Source organism: Colias eurytheme, chromosome 11, assembly GCF_061535395.1.
Source record: "Colias eurytheme isolate Ceu_HAF_F1 chromosome 11, ilColEury1 Martin Lab GWU primary, whole genome shotgun sequence".
NCBI classification, from domain to species: Eukaryota; Metazoa; Arthropoda; class Insecta; order Lepidoptera; family Pieridae; genus Colias; species Colias eurytheme.
In genome coordinates this window covers 3,879,658-3,900,512 of record NC_142990.1, presented here as the reverse complement: position 1 = coordinate 3,900,512, position 20,855 = coordinate 3,879,658, and the positions used below count along the sequence as shown (strand labels likewise).

The window sequence follows — 20,855 nt, the reverse complement described above, 5'->3', positions numbered from 1 at the left end:
GGAAATTCCTTCGGGCTTTTGTGGACTCTTTAGTTGAAAATATAAAAAGGCTTTATTGCATTAATTATAAAGTCATCGCAAAGTCGATACTGTTAATGTGTTAATTATATTATTCAGTTTCGAGTTCCTTATTATAAAAACTTTTCATTTTTTTATTTTAATTTTTCTACAGCGACCCAACCAGTCCAGACCAATTTACAATCGAATTTAATATAAACTATTTTGAATAATTAGTTGATTTTCAGTGTCCTTCGTAAAGTGTATGAATATATTTATTCTGTTACAAATAAACTTCGTTCTATTTGCACGCAATTTCTTCATTACTTCTTGATAAAATGTTTTGCTCTTTGTTTAATGTCTTAACGGTTAACATGTGACATTATATACTTACGTACAAAGGAAAATTTTAGTTGCCACCACAGGTTCCCATTATTATTTTGATACCAATTTAGACTTTGTCCTTTAAAGCGAAAAGTCCACACAGCGTTACACAAAATTTCAAAATTAATTTTAAATGCGATTTTCAATTAATTTTCAAAGCGCTCACATCAAAATGTTAACTTAAATGCTCTATAATTTGCACAAAATTTCATGTTTGAGTTTTGACCGTTTCGATTGAACCGTTGATTACCAAATTACTTAATTTAGTCACCGTATTGACTCTTTTATTATTAATTAAGCTAATAACTTTTTTGTTTCTTTCTTCCCTCCAAAGACTGAGATAGAGACAGAGCTCTACATCTTAACTTATAATAGTAAACGGACAACATTAAAACATGATTTGACTTCTTATAGAGATTTTGAGGTTATAAATAAGTAATTGTTCGCAGGTACTTAAACTTTTTCCCGCCAAACCAGAGCAACGCGTCACAGATAACATTTGAAAAGTCGGCGACGTACTTCGACGGTGAGCTCGTACCGCGGCGAGCGCACGCACTACTGCCAAATGCGAAGATCATTGCCATACTGATATCACCGTCAAAGAGGTTTGTTATACTGTGTACTTTTATACTTTTTTTCAATTTTTTCTTATTTATTGTGACAGGAAGGCAAAGGTGTTCACAAGTGCAATTCATAAAGAGTATGGTTAATTTATGTTTAGGTTTTTTTTTTATGACAGGAAGGCGATGGCGTTTACAGGTGCAAGGCGTAATGGATAAGAATCTATGTGTTAATTATGTAACGGTGAATGTAGAGTGTTGATATTAATCATTGGTGTTGGTATAATTAACTTAAATTTGTATATTTAGCTCCTTGGTACAGTGATTAACGCTATGAACTAAGAAGTGTTACAATGAAAAATCTAGGTCAACTGGTCACTTAAGTACTTGCCCTAGAGAAAGTCGATCAGTGAAGCAGGTGTGAAATCATTGTAGTCATCTGCCTCAAACCCCATCACGAGACTTTGCTTTTTCATTCAATATTCAAATCTTAGCAAACGCTAAGGCTGGCGCTACACATTGGCTTCAAAGTTTGAGCAAACATTTGACCAAACTTTGAAGTGAAAACTTTGACGCAAACACGATTACAAATATGCCTGCTAGACTTGTTTTCAAATGTTTTACGGCACAGTTATTGCAAAGATGGCTGATAGATCGGAAGACGATTTTGTGGACGCCGTCAATCTGTTTTATTAGAGTGCGTTCAATTTTTGGTTTCATTCTTTACATCAAAATGTAATTACATCAAAATGTAATTATTATATATATTATAATAGATAAATTATTTTTTATTCGGACCCATGCGTCGTTTACAACGTTACGGTTTTTGTGGTCTTTGTTTTTTGGATCCCATATGGAGGGTTCCGCTTCAAGTAGCTGATGAAATTCGATAACTACATCATTACTCCACTCCATTATGACACTCAAAATATACACACACAACTGCTACGGTCAGCGGCGCGCGCGCGCGCGCGTTACTAAGCATTGCAACAAGTGTGGCAGGGCGCACAAACTTTGAAGCAACTTTGAAGTTTGATTACTTTGATGTTCGCAGAAAAACCGACTCGACTCGGCAAACTTCAAATATGTGTTCAAACTTTGAACAAATAGGCAAATGTCAGTGCCACACTTCGCGACTTTGTAGGTATTTGCGTATTTGATCACATGTCTAGCGCCTGCATACGAAAATGCTTGTAAAACTTTGAAGACATAAAAACGCTCTTTTCGTTTTATTTTCTTACGACTATTACTATCTACAGGTACATACCTGCAGATAGTAATAGTAATAGTCTCACCTTATTATCACATGTAATTAGATGAATAAAGTGCACCCAAATTAATTCTCTGCTTAAACTAAATTCTAAAAGTGGCGCGCGTTGAAATGTTCCACAAAAATATTAATTTAGGTGTTGATTTTTTCGCACGTAAACGTCCTAGTTTACACCGTTTTGTAGACACGTAAGTACATAGCCTAGGCTGGGTAATGGCTGTGCCGTGAAATTTTAACTGGTACACTTGGCTTAAACTGAAAAGTTAAATTATAGAAATTAGAGCAAATATTACTCAGGTATGTATATTTTTAGGTTTTTTGGGTGGTAATTAATTATTTATCAGTATACTTAGGTGTTTTAAAAACTTATTCTTTTAGGCAACTAAGTTTAGTATAGATGATATTTTCCCACTTAAAATAACTGGTTAGGATATGATGAAAGTAACAAAGGATCTAGTACTTTCAAAAACTATGTGCTCATAAACAAATTGGTTCTATTTGAATGCGAAATGCATCCAGTTCGTGCTTTTAAAGAAATAACATGTTTAAAAACTCGTTGTTTATTCTCCCATAGGCACGCTCTTCTTAACTAAAAGATACAGAAATGATAAAATCCCGTCCCGTCCTTAATCTATTTTATTGTGTACCTATTCCTTTCTACATGTGTCCCTTGTCGTCACGCAATCTCATCATTTTATGAGATTACATTCATAGCAAAGCAATGGAAATCCTTACGGAGAAACGTTATTACAATAAAGGTGGATACGTATTGGAAAACGAATATTCGTGAAACATGAACACTATACAGTGATACTATGCGATCCAACTTATAATAGGAACGTCAATAAACTTTATGTGTATATGTTATTTAACTAATACGATGTTTAAAAAACGTTTTTGCATATATGATATATCGATAACGATTAATTACCTAGTGTTATTAGTTTGACCCTTACTTATTGGCCTTATTGCTAAACTGAGATAGTTCATTGATTTGAATTATAACAGTTATTACGTCACAATATGGCTTTAAGTCAATCCTATTCTTAGTTGGATCGGATACTATTCAATAAATCATTCGTTAAAAAAAGTAGCCGACGTTCCCGGAGGGGAGATGCCATCCAAGATTTTAAAATAGGAGCAAATAGGAAAAAAATCCTTACAAAAAAACAAAAAGAATCAGTTCCTATCAAACAGAAAAGCATGTATCGGTTGAAAACCCACGCAGTTATCGAGTAACAAAACCAAAAAACATACGTTTGAACTCCTACGTTTTTATGATCATCCGTTGAAAAATACTCACGCAACCCACATATACTTGTAAAGCTTTAGAAATATCTTAACAAAACGGTGCTACTTCGTTCATTACGCCGTATCACCCCTAAACGGGCAATTAGAGCCTGCCCATGTAATGTCTGACCTATTTACTTCGTGAGTACGGAGCGTCTAGTTTTTCTAGATCAGCCCTACCTTGATTACCGCTATACATGTGAAGTGCTTGTAATTGTTCATGTTTACAAAAATGAATGATAAACTTCACTAAATTTGTTAGAAGTTTTGCAGGAACGTGGAAAGTATTTACATAATATGGAAAATGAGAACATTGTGGTACCTACCTATATACAAAGACGAACATTGTGGTACCTACCTATATACAAAGACGAACATTGTGGTACCTACCTATATACAAAGACGAACATTGTGGTACCTACCTACATACAAAGATTTAAAAATTTTCAATAGAGATGTGTACCTACTGCTCAAAGGAAAATAGTAGCTTTTCTTGTATTACCACTTATTTTAACTCTGTGCACAAGTCATCATATCTAGCTTTATTATTTTTTTTAGAACACTACCTATATGTATGCATGATAGAAATGCCTTTATAGAATTTCAAAATATAACACATCAGTATTACTTTATACAACATACTTTATATAGCTTTAGCTACATTCTCAGTGGTTACGTTCTCAACATATTCGCGGTTTGGCGGTAAATATAAGAAGGTATATAATATAAATATAATATGATTAAAGTGGTTAGTTAACATTCAAAATGAATTTCATATTTATAAAGGAACTTTTTACTTATTTTCTTTTAAGGATAACAAACTTAAGATAACGTATAACGACAACAAGCAAAGATCTTGGCACGAGTTAAATTCTATTAAATATGTTCGCATGCAAGATACAATCAGATATCATAAATACAAGCGCAAAGGAAATTGTAGTAAATTTTAGCGAGCATGTATGGAAATAAGAATTTAAATGAAAATATTAAAATTTGTTATTGTTGTCAATGTACACAAACAGGGTTGCATTTTATCGACTTTTACTGTCGTACTTTCGGTTCATTGAATTGTGACAAAACACATTTTGATTTATATTTAAAATCAATGAAAATATTTATTCTAAAATGACTTCAACTATGCATCGCTATTGTTTTGAAAAAACTGCATGATACGGAATAAAGTTCATTCCAAACCGTTCATGTAAATATTTCAATCAAGCACATTTGTTCAATAACACCGAAGCCGATGTTAACAGTTGAACAGAAAAATTAAAATAGTTTATAAACACGCTCTCATTTCAATTTCAATATTGAAATACTCTGTTTATTGGTCGCGGGAAAGAAGTTTGAACAAATGCTGCCACAATCAATCTTCAGAACTGAATTTACAAATGGCAAATGATCAAAATTTATAAATTGAAAACTAAATAGAATACGAATATTGAACGTTCCTTCGTATATTTTGCGAAAGTAAGGGTTGGTTAGTTAGTTATGGATGGGTTTTAATGAAGTTTGAAAACTTTTGAGATTTCTTTTTTTTTAGATATCTAACTTAGTTCTAGAATGGACTTCGACAGATCTAAGTCTGTCCTACAACTTTAAACTATTGATTTATCCTTACTTCAATAAGCCGCTTAGTTAAATTCGTAAAAAAAATTTTGAAGTAATCAACATTGTCATTGAATTCGCCAAAATCATTATGTTCCATGACATAGAGCATCGTCGCAGTTACATATTTTAACAAACATTTTCTCGCAATCAAGAAAAAGTAATGCATTTTTATGTGTAAGGGTAGGACTAAAAGACGGGTTGCACTCCGGGAGTGCCGGCAGAAGTGAAAACTTGATTATTAACGTTGAGCATGTTTGATATTTTGGAATGGTATCCGTCTTACGCTTTTTCGATCAGGTCACGTGTCCTGACGCGAGTTTAAGATTTTATACCCATTACAGAAAAAGTGCTCAACGCCGCTAAAGAAGTTTTCACTTAAATAATATTTTATTCTAATAAATGTATAATTTGCAGGGCGTATTCGTGGTATCAGCACATTAGGTCGCATGGCGATGCAGTGGCCAACAACTACACTTTTCATACAGTCATCACGGCGAATGATTCCGCGCCGAAAGCTCTGAGGGACCTTAGGTAAGTTACTTATGGTGAAAATGTTGCTTTCTGTGTTTAATTCCTTAATTAATATGAACATAACAATAGATGTTGATGTTGGGAGAATTTGATTCATATAATTTTCCGATGGTAAGTTATGAAGTAATTCTGAAAAAAATTGTATAGCAAGGAATTGATAATCTCTCGAACGTGATATAATTCGTTTATAAATATCCTTAATCTACAAAAAAATAAATTCGTAAATGTAATTAATATAAGATAAAGTTTATTTAACATTGTTTCTTGTTAATTTCATGATATTAGTCAAGAAAATATATTTTATATTTTGTCGGAATAAACGGAGGCGGAACTCCCACTCTGCCCAACCCCGCGGCTACATGTCGTCGACTCTTCACATTTTATAAAACAAAAACTATATCAGGTGTCCCATTATTTTATTCTTTTAATGTTAAAGGTCAAAATGGTTTGAAACCGATACAATTTACGAGTGAGGAGAAACCCTCACGTTTTCCTCCAAACTGCACTGGGTGATGGAAAGTTCCAGAAATAAGAATGGCAAAACATCGCATCGCTCCCAATCTGCGAAACTTTGTTACGTTCCGAATGACAGTCCTCCGGTATTCTATTTCTGAAACAATTGTTCCAATCGTTATAGGATATTCCTTTTTATGTCTATTTGTTGCGATAACAAGTCGACAATTGGATTCTGTGTCCCATACAGAATAGAGTTAATTTTTAACTACTTTCGCAACAAACCTTGTTAGTGCTCCTTGCAAGTCCTTTTAAATAAGTATTACCTTCAACTGTATTAACAGGAGCATTTTATGCTTTAACTAGATAATCCACGTAACTTCGTCTGCTCACACCTATAATATTCTTTCTCATTCTCACAATAATCGGTATACTCATACGGTAATTGTAACAAAGCAAATATTATTATTAAATTTCTTGTCTGTTACTACTTACAGATACAATACATAAAACATAATATACCTTTGATCTCTATAGATTTCATTTCGTTTTCATTTGCGCAAAAAATACGTATTACAATATGTGTAAGAAGACACTATTGCATTATATGAAAAGCTTATAATTACATCTACAGACTTTATACAATAAAAAACAGATTTAAATTCGCAATCAATGCCAAAATAAAACGTGTCGATTGTTAAACAAAACGGTGCAAAAGTAAATGACACCTCACAGAGTAGCAAAAAATAAACCGATACATTACACTCTGTAAGTGAATAAATCCCGGATATTTGAAATAAAATGAGTTCAACGCGACCAAATGAAATTGTACGGAAGTGGCACGTTCGTGTCCTTAGCGTTACTAGTTTTTTATTTATTCGTGTAATACGATATAGACCGGGAGATACTGACACAAAATTTCGAGTCATTTGTAACAGGATGGCGGTTCTACAGGGTTCTTAGTACGCAATGACAAAAAGAAAAATGATGGTGTGAACGCTGGTACCGGCGGCTTAGTCGCGTGGGCGTTAGTCGAACTCATCGGAAAATAGCGAAAGTCAAACGATTTGTAACAGTATGGCACTTATTTTTCCTGTAAGTTTGAGGATCAACGAATATAAATACAAAATTTCAAAGATCTAGGTGTTGGAAATCTTCACTTATATAAATTAATAATAAATTTATTTTTCAAGTATGACAGCACTTTTTCCCCCTACTAGAAGTATGGCAAATATAATAATGGTCACATTTTATCAAATACTCTCCAAAAAGCCAAATGCAATACTGGTACAAAAAGATAGGCGAAATAAAAAAATTTTGCAGATTTTCGGCGGTATGGCGACCATTTGGAATCGTCCGAAAAGTATGGCATGGCGATTTTCGTAAATGGCTGCACGACGATGGTTACCTGTGCAAAAGTTAGCTTGGTACAAATGGTTGAATAATTGTTTTTTTTAAATCAACACATTCGCGTCGGTATGGCGGGCTGTAAGTCATACCGGAAAAGTATGGCATGACACTACCGCCTACTTCTTTTTTATGGGCTATCGGTAAATTCTAAAATTTTTGTGTTACAAATCGTTTGACTTTCGCTATTTTTCCGACGAGTTCGACTAACGGCCACGCGACTAACCCACCGGTACCAGCGTTCACACCATCATTTTTCTTTTTGTCATTGCGTACTAAGACCCCTGTAGAACCGCCATCCTGTTACAAATGACTCGAAATTTTGTGTCAGTATCTCCCGGTCTAATACAGCTTTGCGTGGAAATAAATCGGCAATGCATTTGCTATCCCATTATAAGACATAAAAAATATGTGCAATGTGGTATATTTGTAACTGTTCCTCGCTAAAGAAGCTGAGCTTATTGAGATAAAATTTAGCAATTACAGTATAGACGTGGAATATAATTTACTAGCAGCTCACCCCATCTTTGCCCGAGTGAACCCTACATTCCATAAAATATTTATTATATTACCTACTAGCGACCCGCCCCGGCTTCGCACGGGTGCAATGCTGATACTAAATACACTACAGAAAAACTGAAACATAGCGGCCCGCTCCGGCTTCGCACGGGTATAAAATATATAGCCGGGCGGCCGGCCGGTACCGCCGCAAACGCTACGTCCCGCAATTTTGAAATCTGTAATATCTTCGAAAATATTCACTTAAATCATACGGTGTAAAGGGCCATATAGATCTATATTAAATGAACAATGTATTCAAGGTATTTAATTGGTTAAGGATTAATGCTGTATTGGTTAAAATCGCATCGAAAATTAGCCATTATTTGTCGTAAAAAGTAAATGACAAAAAAAAGTTATTGTGGGTTATCCATAAGAGATAGACATATATACCATCGCGGACTTTTCTATAGACCTTTTCAATGTGTATAATAGTTAGTACATTATTTTCATAAAACTCGTAGGGTTCAGCCTGCGTTTGCAATGTAAGCGGAAAAAATGTAATTTTTTACGACATCACATTAGAAACCTCAAAAATAACAGTACTTCTCCACTATTTAATGGATGTTATTATACATATAAACCTTCCTCTTGAATCACTCTATCTATTAAAAAAAACCGCATCAAAATCCGTTGCGTAGTTTCAAAGATTTAAGCGTACAAAGGGACATAGGGACATAAGGACATAGGGACAGGGAAAGCGACTTTGTTTTATACTATGTAGTGAAGTCCTTAAGGAATAAAGTAGCATTCCACTGAAGAACTTTCAAAATCGGTTGAATAGTTTTTGACTTAATCCATTAGGTAGAACAAACAAACAATAAATCAAATCATCTTTATAATATTAGTGTAGATGTAAATTTCGTTTGAAACAGAACGAAATACAGTTGTTTACAAACACTCGTATTCTTGCCGGGTAAATTAAAAGCAGTTTCTGTTTCTATTACCATAATTTGCCGACGACATTTTATGAAGGTATTTTTTGTCAGAGTCATTTACAACTACTTAATTATAATTGGTCTGCTATTGTATAAATTTCATAATAGAAAATTCTTAATTCATTAACCTTTGTTGTGTTCAGATTGTTTCTTAGAATTTAAATGTTATCGCTCTTTGCTTGAATTGTGTTATCAAAACATTGTGCTGTGAGTATACCGAGAAGTTGTTTAATTTAAAAATGTTTTATAATATCGTATTGTGTTATTATTAATTAACGTTTGTAGTAGTTTGACAAAGGAAAATTGCTCGTTTAGTAGCTTGCAATATGACATTTTCTTTTGATTGAACAATATTTATCGAATCCTTACATTACATTAAAATTTCTCAATACAGGTTTTTTTCTACAATGTATTATACTTATAAGGTTATAAACTAACTATATTAATTTAATAGCCATCATTTAAAACAAACACTGTTACGATACTTTTTTAATACTTAAAAGCTGAAATACAACAAAATAGGAAAAACAACAATATATAGTCAAAAACAAAGTTATAATCGAGTTAGCGAAGTTTCCCGCGTAAATTCTATAGTGTCCAAACGAAAGTTAGTGACCGCACGCGCCGTCACGCCACGTTGCGCGAGCTATGACTTGAATAGGGATTTATTTTGAAACTAGTTAGAGCCCGTGGCTCTGTTTGTAGTAAAAACGAATATCTAGAAGTCTGTATTTAATTGAGAGGAATAATCTATCGCCATACATATTAAACTTCTGACGAATCTATTGCCATTACTTTTGGAGTAGCTTTCGGGATCGAGCATAGAATTTCAAATTCGATACATAAGTTCAGTGTGCTATATTTAATTTTTCACACTATTACAATTGATTTAGGGATTCACACTATTTTAGGAAACATCAAATATGAATAGGCGGGTCTCACAGAGCCTCGCAAAGCAAATTGCTACGAGGCCGAGGAAAATGACAGCACACGTCATTTTACTGACTAGATGTCAAATGAACCATTATTATATCTGAATATTGAAACTTGAATACCTTCCATTGGAGTGTTATTGTTAGGATATGGTTCGATGTGGAATTTGAGTTAATACGTAATATGATCGCTCGTCTCAAAGTGACATCTTGACTGACTGTATTGTAATTGTGAGATTTATTAGACAGCCGTGTGTATATAGGTACTGTTATGATATTTATTACAGGTAGCTTATGCATGGGTTGTTTCAGCCCACATATACAGGGTTAATGAAAACTAGCGCATTAGGTATATTTTGCTTTTAAATATATATTAGAAAATTTAACTGGCAACACTGTATTTTGTCTGTGGTTCTTTTTTCTTCTTGTACGCGGTGTGTAATGTGTAAGTCATTAATTAGGCAATGTGCTTCTGGAAACAATATAAATAAGTTTAAGTAATCGCTGTTTTCATTTAAATCCATAATTTAATATTTGCAGGCAGCTTCACTACATTAATCCCAACATCTGTTCAACCACTTTTTTTAATTAACAGTTTTAAAATTTTTAGTTTTTCTGAACAACATTTATTTATTTTTATTAAGATAACGTTAAACACGAAAGACGTGACGCCACACCCCATTTTTATAACCTACAAATGCTATGCGAATATCTTTACTACATTATACGTATGTTCATCTTGACACCAGGAACCGCTGCCTCAACCCGGGCAAGTACAGCCACTACCTGGAGCGGTGGCTGGCGGAGTTCAGCTCGCACCAGCTGCACATCATCGACGGGTCGCTGCTGCGCTCTGAACCAGCGAGTGTGATGAATACGCTACAGAAGTTCCTGAAGGTGCCGCACGTGGATTATAATAAGTTGCTCAAGTGAGTTTTTTTTTAGATTTTTTGAAGTGAAAACTTATTTAGCGGCGTTGAGCACTTTTTCTGTAATGGGTATAAAATCTTAAACTCGCGTCAGGACACGTGACCTGATCGAAAAAGCGTAAGACGGATGGATATCAAACATGCTCAACGTAATAATCAAGTTTTCACTTCTGCCGGCACTCCCGGAGTGCAACCTGTCTTTTTTTTTGGTGAGTTTAGTGTAAACTGCCCGTATTTTAATGTATGTGACCCCTTGTGTTTTTTTATAAGCTTGTTGTAATTTGTTTGTCTACCATATTTTAAAAAAATCTCCTCACTAATTTCTTATCGGAAAAAAGTATAACCCTCTTACTCTTTGTTTCAATTAAAGAATAATCATGAATTTACACACAATAAAATTACGTGTACCTTACTGTCTTAAAGAATACCTTTAAACTTTATATTTTATCATTCTCTAATACAAATAACGAGATAACGCAAAATGTCGCTTCAACAGACTTTCTAAGATAAAATATTAGTTTTTCAAAATGACTTCTTTTGTTTCCCAGGGGGAATCTAAACATTCTTAACTCTGCAAATAAATGACATGCTCGCAACTACTGCCGCTTTTTGTACATCTCTCCATTTGAATGATTACGTAGCTCGCGCTCTTGTTGCGTCGGGTTATTTGTTAAAAACGGGACGTCATAACATTTAGACAGAACTTATCAAATATTTTTTTAGGTCAAGTTTTATTAGTTATTTCATGCAAATTTTTGTTTGATGTAAAAAAATAAAAAGATAACGTTAGTACCGGAAAAAATATCGCTCTTGATGTTATAGACCATTTCATATAAACATTGGAAACAATTAAAGTCGCCTTCAAACTTAATATCTTTAATCAAACGCAAAGAACACGAAAGTTGGCTGTACCCTTAAATAAATGTCATTATTTCCAACGTCCAAACAAAAGTCATGCTACGCGATTCTTATCCCATTGTATGTTAAAAGCTTACACTAAAGCGATATGTTGGACATAAGTCGCTTGCGTATTCAAAATGTTATTTATTTCCAACTAAACTATAAATTCAAGGAAACCGAACGTTTTGATAGAATAATTCAATGTATTTTAACGTGTTAAAGCTTAATTTTGCATCAATAAAGTATGACGTGATGTAATTGACGTTATTATGGGTGTTGTGTTTACGTGTCGTGGTTAATGAATGTTGAATATGTACTGCGACAAATACGTACTGTACGTACTATATGGGTTGTTTATTCGTTTAATGGTATGCGAGATAAATAAAACTTTTTATATGTTATAAATTATTTGTTTTATACATGATATTTTCAGTAAAATTTAAACAATTATAATTTAAACATACCTGGTGACATTCCGAATCGGTGACAATAAAAAATTAATAGGTATTCATAAACACTAGCAAAAGTACATTTTATCAGTTGTATCAATATTTTCTATTTGACCCAAATCATATTAAGGTTGACAACAATCGTTTTACTATTATTCAGTATCCTTACAGACAAGTTACATGTAGGTACGACATTATAATAAGTGACAAATACAAAAGGCCTGGGACGGTCCAAAGTTGGACAACTGGACCGTTTCAACCATTGCGAACAAACTTTGGATATAATAAATAAATAACTCGACTTATAAAACGTTTAAATGTGGAATTTAATTTAAACCCGCCGCGTCGTTGAGGCGTCATTTTGTAACAAATAGAATTTCTCATTTATACGCCGAAGTTTCAGCATGGATTTGCAATCGCGCCGTTATTACGCTAAAATATTTTATAAATTACACAAAGCTCTATTACGTCGAATAATTTACTCTAAAATTATAATATAATTGGATCGCGGCCGTATAATAAGGGTCCATTAGGGCGCTGCAGTATTAACTTGTAACGCGAGTTTACCCTTTCAGATACGACGCAAAAAAGGGATTTTTCTGTCAAGCCGTGAGCAACGAGAAAACGAAATGCCTGGGCAAGTCGAAGGGTCGGATATACCCGCCCATGGAGGAGAGGTCGGCGAAGTTTTTGAAGCGATATTACACGCCTCATAACACGGCTCTGTCGAAGCTTCTGGTGAGACTGGGCCGACCGGTGCCGCAGTGGCTTAAGGACGAGCTGTCGAACGGATAGCACGACTCGCAACCCGTGCGGTTGGAACTAACTCAAACAGTGCGCGCACTCTTCAAAGTGTGTGTGGTGACGTCTTAACGACTCGTGACGTTTCGTGAACAAACTCCACCTTCGGACAGTGTACATAACAGATTCGGCTTAAAGCGATATAAGTTTGTATAGTTTATTATAACATTAACCTTTTATCTTGTAGGGACGAGCCCTTAAAGTTACGCCTTAATAAGGCAAAATGTCCGCTCCATGTTATAAACTACGAGCGTCGCAATACGTAAATGTTTGTGTGTCAATGTGAGTGCAGACGATTTATAGTTTTATCTACGGATGTTGTATATTGAGGAGTTGTTCGTCTGATGCGCGAGTTTAGATTTAGTTTTTTATACTTATGGTTAAAATCATAGTTTCGTTTTACTTGCCAGTTTCATTGACGCCGATGCTATATTGGTCTGGGTGCTATGACTTTGAATCTTAAGCCATTAGTTTTATTATTTAGATTTATTGTCTATTTTATTTCGTGAACAATAGTCGAACCATGGACAGCTTCATATTAACCTAACTTTTTTTAATAAGTAACAAAAAACATGTGAAACATGTATCAACATTGTATACGCTTTTGATTTCATGAAATTTAATTGTTTGTTATAAATGGTAATTTTAACTCGTAATGTATTTTTATTCGCCGTTATTTCATCCAATTATATTAATGTTTATTATAGATAGAGCAGGATAGAGATAGAAGATCGCAGTATCCGTACTGTCTCTATCGCACAAACGTAATTTACATGTAAAAGTTTATAAGTACAGTTTAACGTTTTGTCCCTTATGTAGAGAAACATAGATAAGGTACTGTTATCTTCTCTCTCTTTCTAAACATCAGCAATTAATTTTGTTTGTGAGAACTTGTATAATTTTGCCTGCTCTATTTATCATTAACTCTATGGCCATGTTGCGGTTTATTAAAATTTTTCAACCGCCAAATACTCTTTATTTTTTAGTGTCATTCCATGTATTTGTCACACGCTTAGTAAGTATTTTTACAATGTTCGTACCTGATGCTCTTTGTACATTTGTAGTTAATTGCCTCTAGTGAAATGGACATTATCTATGCCTGTGCCATAGACTACTCTATCGATTATTTTCTAGTGTAAAGTATTTGATTTGCCACGTTGTTTTACCTATAGGGAAATCGAATTTTAACTCAAAACTTTATCTGCGGTGTTCGCCACAGATACGAGTATACTGTAAAATGTTTAATTATATATTTAAGTATAAATTTGTTAATATATCTATCTAAATGTGATTCGGTGTTTTTTCACTTGTTTATGATAGCGAGTCCATTGTAATTTGACGAGAATGCAATGCATGGGACGCGAAGTTAATATATTTTGATATGGCTGGATTTTAAATATCGAGTGACGTCTGTTTTCAGAGTTTACATGCAGTGTTGGTACTTAACGAGTTGTTTTAACCGAAACATAGCTAGTTTAAATTATATTATGAAGTGAAAATAATAGAATATAAAGAATCAGATGTATGTATAAAGCGATTATTTCTCCTAAAGCTTTATAGATTTAGAGTTTATGTCTACAGATAAATGTTCGGAAAGACTATATAGACATTATGTTTTATTATAATGTAAATTAAATTTCAGCTTGTTCTACAGTTACACCTATTGGATACTGAATATTTTTATTTTAGTGAAATAAGTTGTCATGAAATATGTATGATTAATTTTTACGCAGCTTAATGTTTAGGAAAAATAAAAGCCTAATTTAAAGTAATATTTTATTGTGAAATTATTTCTCACGACTTGCGGGTTTAGTTTTTACTTGTTTGTAATTCTAATTCTAGCGTTTTAGTTGTTGCAGAGGTGTAGAACAAACGGACTAATGAAATCGGTTTTACATTTTTATGATTTATTTATAATGAGTATGTAAGTAAAATCTTTGCTCGTCATCGATACTAAGTAACTATACAATACGATCTGATATAAAATGTATATTTTTTTCATTCGTCAGCAATTTATTGCTCTTTAAATGTGTTCTTATATGAAAATTATTGCATCACTTATTTTATTAAAGAATATAATGTATACTTGTGTTTCAATTACCCTTTACACCCACATTTCAAGTAAAATATTAAGTACTAAAGTATTATGGATAAAGTTCTGATCTATATATAATCCGCTTCTAAATAATTTTCATAGTAGTTAAGATGAATTCGTTATAAAGTGTTTAAAGCTTAAGCCAAGATCAGTCAAAGTCATGTAAGTTTCTTATTGCTCATAAATAATTTATAGATTGCTTTGAACATAAAATAAATTTTGATTGTATTCTAGATCTTGGTAATTTGATTCGATATTTTGTTAGTTAATAATATTGCACAAATTGTTGAGTATAATATTTTGTGAATTTAATTAATCAAACACGATACAATTTTACAAACACCAACTTGTCTGTGTACAATAAAAATGTGTTTTTACTTTTTTATAAAAAAAATAATTGAGTCGGCAAACGCTTTTCTGTCGGTCTTTTCATTACCACAATCATTACCTAGCACAGTATAAAATTTTATTAACTGCTGTCAACTGTTTCCGCCACTCACACTGTGCTACGAGAATCTTAGATCTTTATATCTCTATCTATACGTATATTAAGATTTCATGATTGAAGCGGAGTAGATTCGATTACGACAAAGCTACTTAACACAATAAAATATACCTACATAAATATTATTTATCATAGACAGATGATATTAAAGAAATTCACATTTAAATATAATATAATTTGGATATAGTATAATATTCAACTGTCAAACTATATCCATTAGCAAAGCAAGCGTCTAAATCGAACTAATTCTATTTTCTCTCAAAATGAACATGAAATATTAAAACAATCTATTTACAATGAAATTCATACATAAATATTAGATAAATAACAAAGGCTAATGGTTCAGAGTCTACACTAAAATTTGCTATTTTTGGTGCATCCTATATAAAGTACAATAAATTTGCTAACACTATTTTTTCAATGAAAAACGAGTAATTCTGAAGTACTGTGTTGACTTTTGGAATTCCTATCGCTTTCACTGATCGATTTTGATTACTTTGACCAGTGGTCACAGTCAGAGATACCTTAGTTCTTTGCTCAAGTATTAACTATTATTCCAAAGAGCCAAGAGGTCATCAAAATGTGACGAAGAAAATCTACATTACATAATATCACCTAACCTGCATTTAAATGAATGCCTTGAAAACAATCGAAAATTAAAATCTTATTAAATGTTTGTTTATTAAATAATAATATAATATTAAAAGAAAAACTCCCTTAACAGGATATCTACGAATGGTTTTTAATAAGGTATTTTCCCTAACAAGACGTTTGAAGACCAGAAATGTCACTGCAAATGTTTTAAATTCTTTGTCATGGAAACCATCCCTTAACATCTGTCAAAGCTGATATCTAACTCGGCCCCTTTTCATTTAAATCTTAAGGTAAATTAAAGTCGATTTCACGCTACAACAAAGGAACGGAAATTACAAGCATTGACAATAAACTTTACGTACCTAAAAGTAAACAAAATCATCACTGAATATTGAAGTCTTTGATTCATTTGATTGAAAAAGAACAATAAAATACTAGTTTTAAAATATGAATATTTCCTAGAACTAAGACTACCCGATTTCCCGAAAAATTCAGGTTTCAAGTAACATCAGTTATATGAGCTACCTAAATATTTTTACGTAAAAAGTACGAATATATTCTTCATCCATCAGTGACACAATGTAAAATAATACAATAGTCACATGTTTATAGGTTCACAAAATCTCGACTGAAAGTGCGGTTTATTGCAAAGCGTTTTAGGAGATTGCGTCCCATTCGCCAGGTTTACTCTGGGTAGCGATCACCGAAGAGAGTGCAATTTAAAACAAAATACAGTCTAACCGCCCCCGAACGTCTTGAAAAATCTATTACTTGGGAACCGAATTGCTCACTGCTCCACGCTTGAAAATATTTAGCTTTTAACCACACCAATAACCTTTGAAGGCTAGCCTCCGTGGGCACGAGCATTGATTCAATATATTACAGTGATTTCTTTGAAATACATTTCGTTCTGTATAAACATTAAACAGGTAAGATTGAGTTCAAAGTCTTTTTTCCTGTCACAACCTTAACGGGATTCTACGTAGTTGATTTTTTTTTATTATTATTCAACGTGTAAAATTAGACTTTTGGCGAGGAGGTGTATTATATGAAGGAAGATAAAATAAATATACGTCGACGTACGACGTCTTCTTGAGATAAAAAAATCATTTACTATATTTAATAGTTATTAAGTCAAGCTTTCGCATCAGTCGATAAATGAATGAAAAAAATCTATCCTTAGGCTAGGTAAAAGCTTTTCTATTATTTAAAATTTTTCAGATATCTGAAAATCCATTAAGATTGCCTATAATGCTATACATATATAAACAACAATAGTAAAAAAGTGCAATTCCATTAAATATTTCAATGAAAATACTGCGTAATATTACTTTACAAATGACGTCGCGCGCTGTAATTCACATCATAGTCGTATATGTATCTGAGTACAGAACAGACTAAAAGCGGAGCTGCACTTAGATATTAAATAACAGCTCCAAAAGCAAAGAGTAACAAAGGATGTATTTCTAAAAAAATGCTACAAATACACATGAAACAAGGAACATTGATTATTTTATCTGTATGTTTATAAGCTTGCTTTGGTTGTCTCAATTACCGAATAATGTGTTTGATGATTTATTTTATTTCTTGTGTCTGTATTCTCACAAACTGTGTATATTGTATGTGTATGATATGAAACATATTTTTATGTATGACATAATATATCTACACGTACTTAGTATTAATCTGTACTCAAGTATGTGTTCAAAAATATATATTTTGCTATGTTCATCGTGTGACCAGTTTTCAAATTATCATCAATTAATTATTCACCTCATTACAATAAAAATATGATATATTATTATAATTTAATATCGTACCAAATATTGAATAATTTATGGACTCAGAATTAATTAATGAACCAAGAAAAATGATACTAATAGGTTCTTACAGGTAATTAGCTGCAAGCCGCCTTTAATTACATCACTAACTACTGAAGCTTACAAAGGCTAGAGTGTGCAACCTGCGGACGCCATGGCTTTATCTTAAAATTACCGACAGTGATGGATGGTAAGTGCCAACATAATTCATTTATCCCCGATTAAGGGTCAGCGCGATATCTACTCCGCGTTTATCTAAGACCATATTATAGTCCTTATAGGAATAGCAAAGAAACTCCCAGCGGTTGTAGTTTCTCAGCTTTTTAAAAGCTTTTTAGTGAATGGTCGTGCACTTTAATAAAGCACTCTCAAGTCACGGACTTTATGGTCTTCGAGAAAAGAAAAAACATTAACTCACTCAGGACTATTTTAATTAGCGGATGTAATAACTTATAATTACGTGCACTGAAAACTTGCAAAATTTCCCTCTCCTCCGCTGCAGTATTAATTCGCTTAACGTTCTCTTTAAAAATACGTAAAATAAAATTTCATTGAAAAGATTTTACATAAAACGTTATTAAGTCTTCGTGTCGCTATAAAAATGTCTTGAAAGATGCAGCGGCGCGCATTTGCATCTTCCAATTATGGGCGCAAGGTATTATGCTGCATTCCTCACTCCACTCCAGATGATGTCTTTACTTCATTGGCATTACCTTGCCGTGATAATTAGGTCATATTTTCGACATTAAAAAGATCTTAGATAATTGCTACACGTTTATTGTAATGCATGTAATTTACCCTAATTAAGCGACAGTACAGTACAGTTACTGTAATATTGTAGCAGAAATGGCATTTAGAGAGCAAACAGCATTGAAAGGCACATAGGACGCAAAATTACGAATTTCCGAATGAAGCTGGGGTCTTTGTTAATTCGGGTTAACTTCTGGGCGAACAGAAAATTGCCGGCTATCGCATAGCTAAATTCGTAGCACATCGTAGCTCCGTAGCTCCGTAGCCCGTTTGTACGCGCGTGCCCGATAACGCGATTTTGATGACTTCCCACGCCTTAACGCGATTTCCACTAAACCTATATTATTTGAAAGTCATTTCGTTTGCCCTTTAATTCTTATTTCCATTTCCAGATGTTTGATATTTTTTTCCTAACTTTGTATTGTAGCGCATTGTTAATAAAAAGTTTAACGATTTCGCATTAATACAAAGTTTATCTTTGTTAGAGTTTGTTATAAATAAAATATCTCCTTAATTTTACAAAAAAATTGGATAACTTAATCAATTTAAGTCACTCGTGAAAATCCATTTAGTTAACTCCGTAATTAACACGATTGTCCCGGATTCCTAATACGCAATAAACCACCCACCCCGATTTACGCCGTAAGAATAACGTGCTGACAGCTGCCAAACGTTCCCCAAAACGACTGAATTAGTTTCAAATACGTTTAACCGCACGAAGGGCTGTTGCGAACTCCATTAGCGACCTCGTGCCTACCTTGAGGCGCAACCCGACGGACGTCCAAACAATATCCAAGTTACTGTCGCTTTGTCGTAATATTTGCCGCAACTCCAAAACTCCGCTCGAGTTTCAGCGACTTCACGAGCTTATTACTATTTGTTTTACCCAGACTTGTCTACTTCTGACAAAGTAATTGTTTAATACTTATTTCGACGTTTCAAAATGTTTGTGTTGAGGCTTTTTCAGAGCTTATTACGCACGTCGGTGCTTGACGGAAGATGCTTACAAAAAGGAGAGGAAACTTCGAAGTTAGAAAACCGCAGCATTATACTGAAGGAACTATCTTTGGAGAATTTAATAAAAAAATGATTCAATAAAGACTTTATGTGGTCAAATATTTTTTTTTATTTCACGTTAGATAAGTATGAATTAAAATTATTATCTCCGCCATATTAAATCAAATCTGACTTTCTAGTCACACTTTCACATTAGCGATTTCATAAAATCAAACAAATAAATTATCTTTGCATGTCTAATAATATACAAGCGCGTTTTATTAAAAAATGTTACACATTAACCGCGGTACGTGATTTATCAACTCACTCCACACAATACGGCAATGTTTTTCATAAAGCTTGACAGAGTTAAGTTATAAAGTAGATAATGAAAATGCTCGTTGAAATGATTGAGGCGTGCGACACAAGGCGTCTGAACAGCATGTGTTTACGTCACTTTAAGTAAGAATAATGGCGAACATAAATCAGTGGCGTCTTCGTCTTTTGAATATTCACTTGAATAGACGTCGGTTGCGGCGAGCGACCCGCGGGAGGACGAATAAACTGAAGTCACCTTTGTTATTGATAAATATGAACCTCGTATCTTGTTGTTACTTTACACCTACCTACTTTGAGCTTTTGACACTGTGTTGAGCTTTTGTTTTCATAGAACAGTGTACAGTTTCTATTTCGTAAAGTATGAAACATGAATATTTAGAAAAATGTATTGAAATAAAGTAGCTTACTTTTTTATCATTAATGTATCTATTAGGGAAATATTCATATATAGTTAGACTTGATATTAAGTGCAGGCAATTAATTATTGAGCAGACGCATTATAAGCATTCGTTAAAATAATTACACACCAAACTTTGCATAATCAGAAATCTAAACAAAGAGACAAAGAAGTTGTTCATAGATTTTCCACTATACATATATAATTAAATGAGCCATATAATTAGGAATTTAAAATCTTATTTACTATAGTAAAAACCTAGTCAAAAATTGTAAAGTAAATTGATATTGTGAATATCACAATAACGCGCAACGTGCAGTCTGCTGGATTCGGAACTGCAAACGGTCAC

The 20,855-nt window shown here is 33.3% G+C and overlaps 1 protein-coding gene across 2 annotated transcripts in view; it reads left to right on the top strand.

Moving 5' to 3' along the window:
* The window catches only part of sfl (N-deacetylase and N-sulfotransferase sfl), a 124,094-nt gene extending 109,001 nt beyond the window's left edge, over positions 1–15,093 (top strand). For both annotated transcript variants that reach the window (XM_090106803.1, XM_090106802.1), the window contains exons 12-15: positions 831–986; positions 5,527–5,643; positions 10,681–10,860; positions 12,785–15,093. In XM_090106803.1, coding sequence (XP_089962929.1) covers positions 831–986; positions 5,527–5,643; positions 10,681–10,860; positions 12,785–13,004 — 673 coding nt within the window. In that variant the 3' untranslated portion in view covers positions 13,005–15,093. The remainder of the gene's footprint in view (positions 1–830; positions 987–5,526; positions 5,644–10,680; positions 10,861–12,784) is intronic.
* Positions 15,094–20,855: the final 5,762 nt, after the last annotated feature.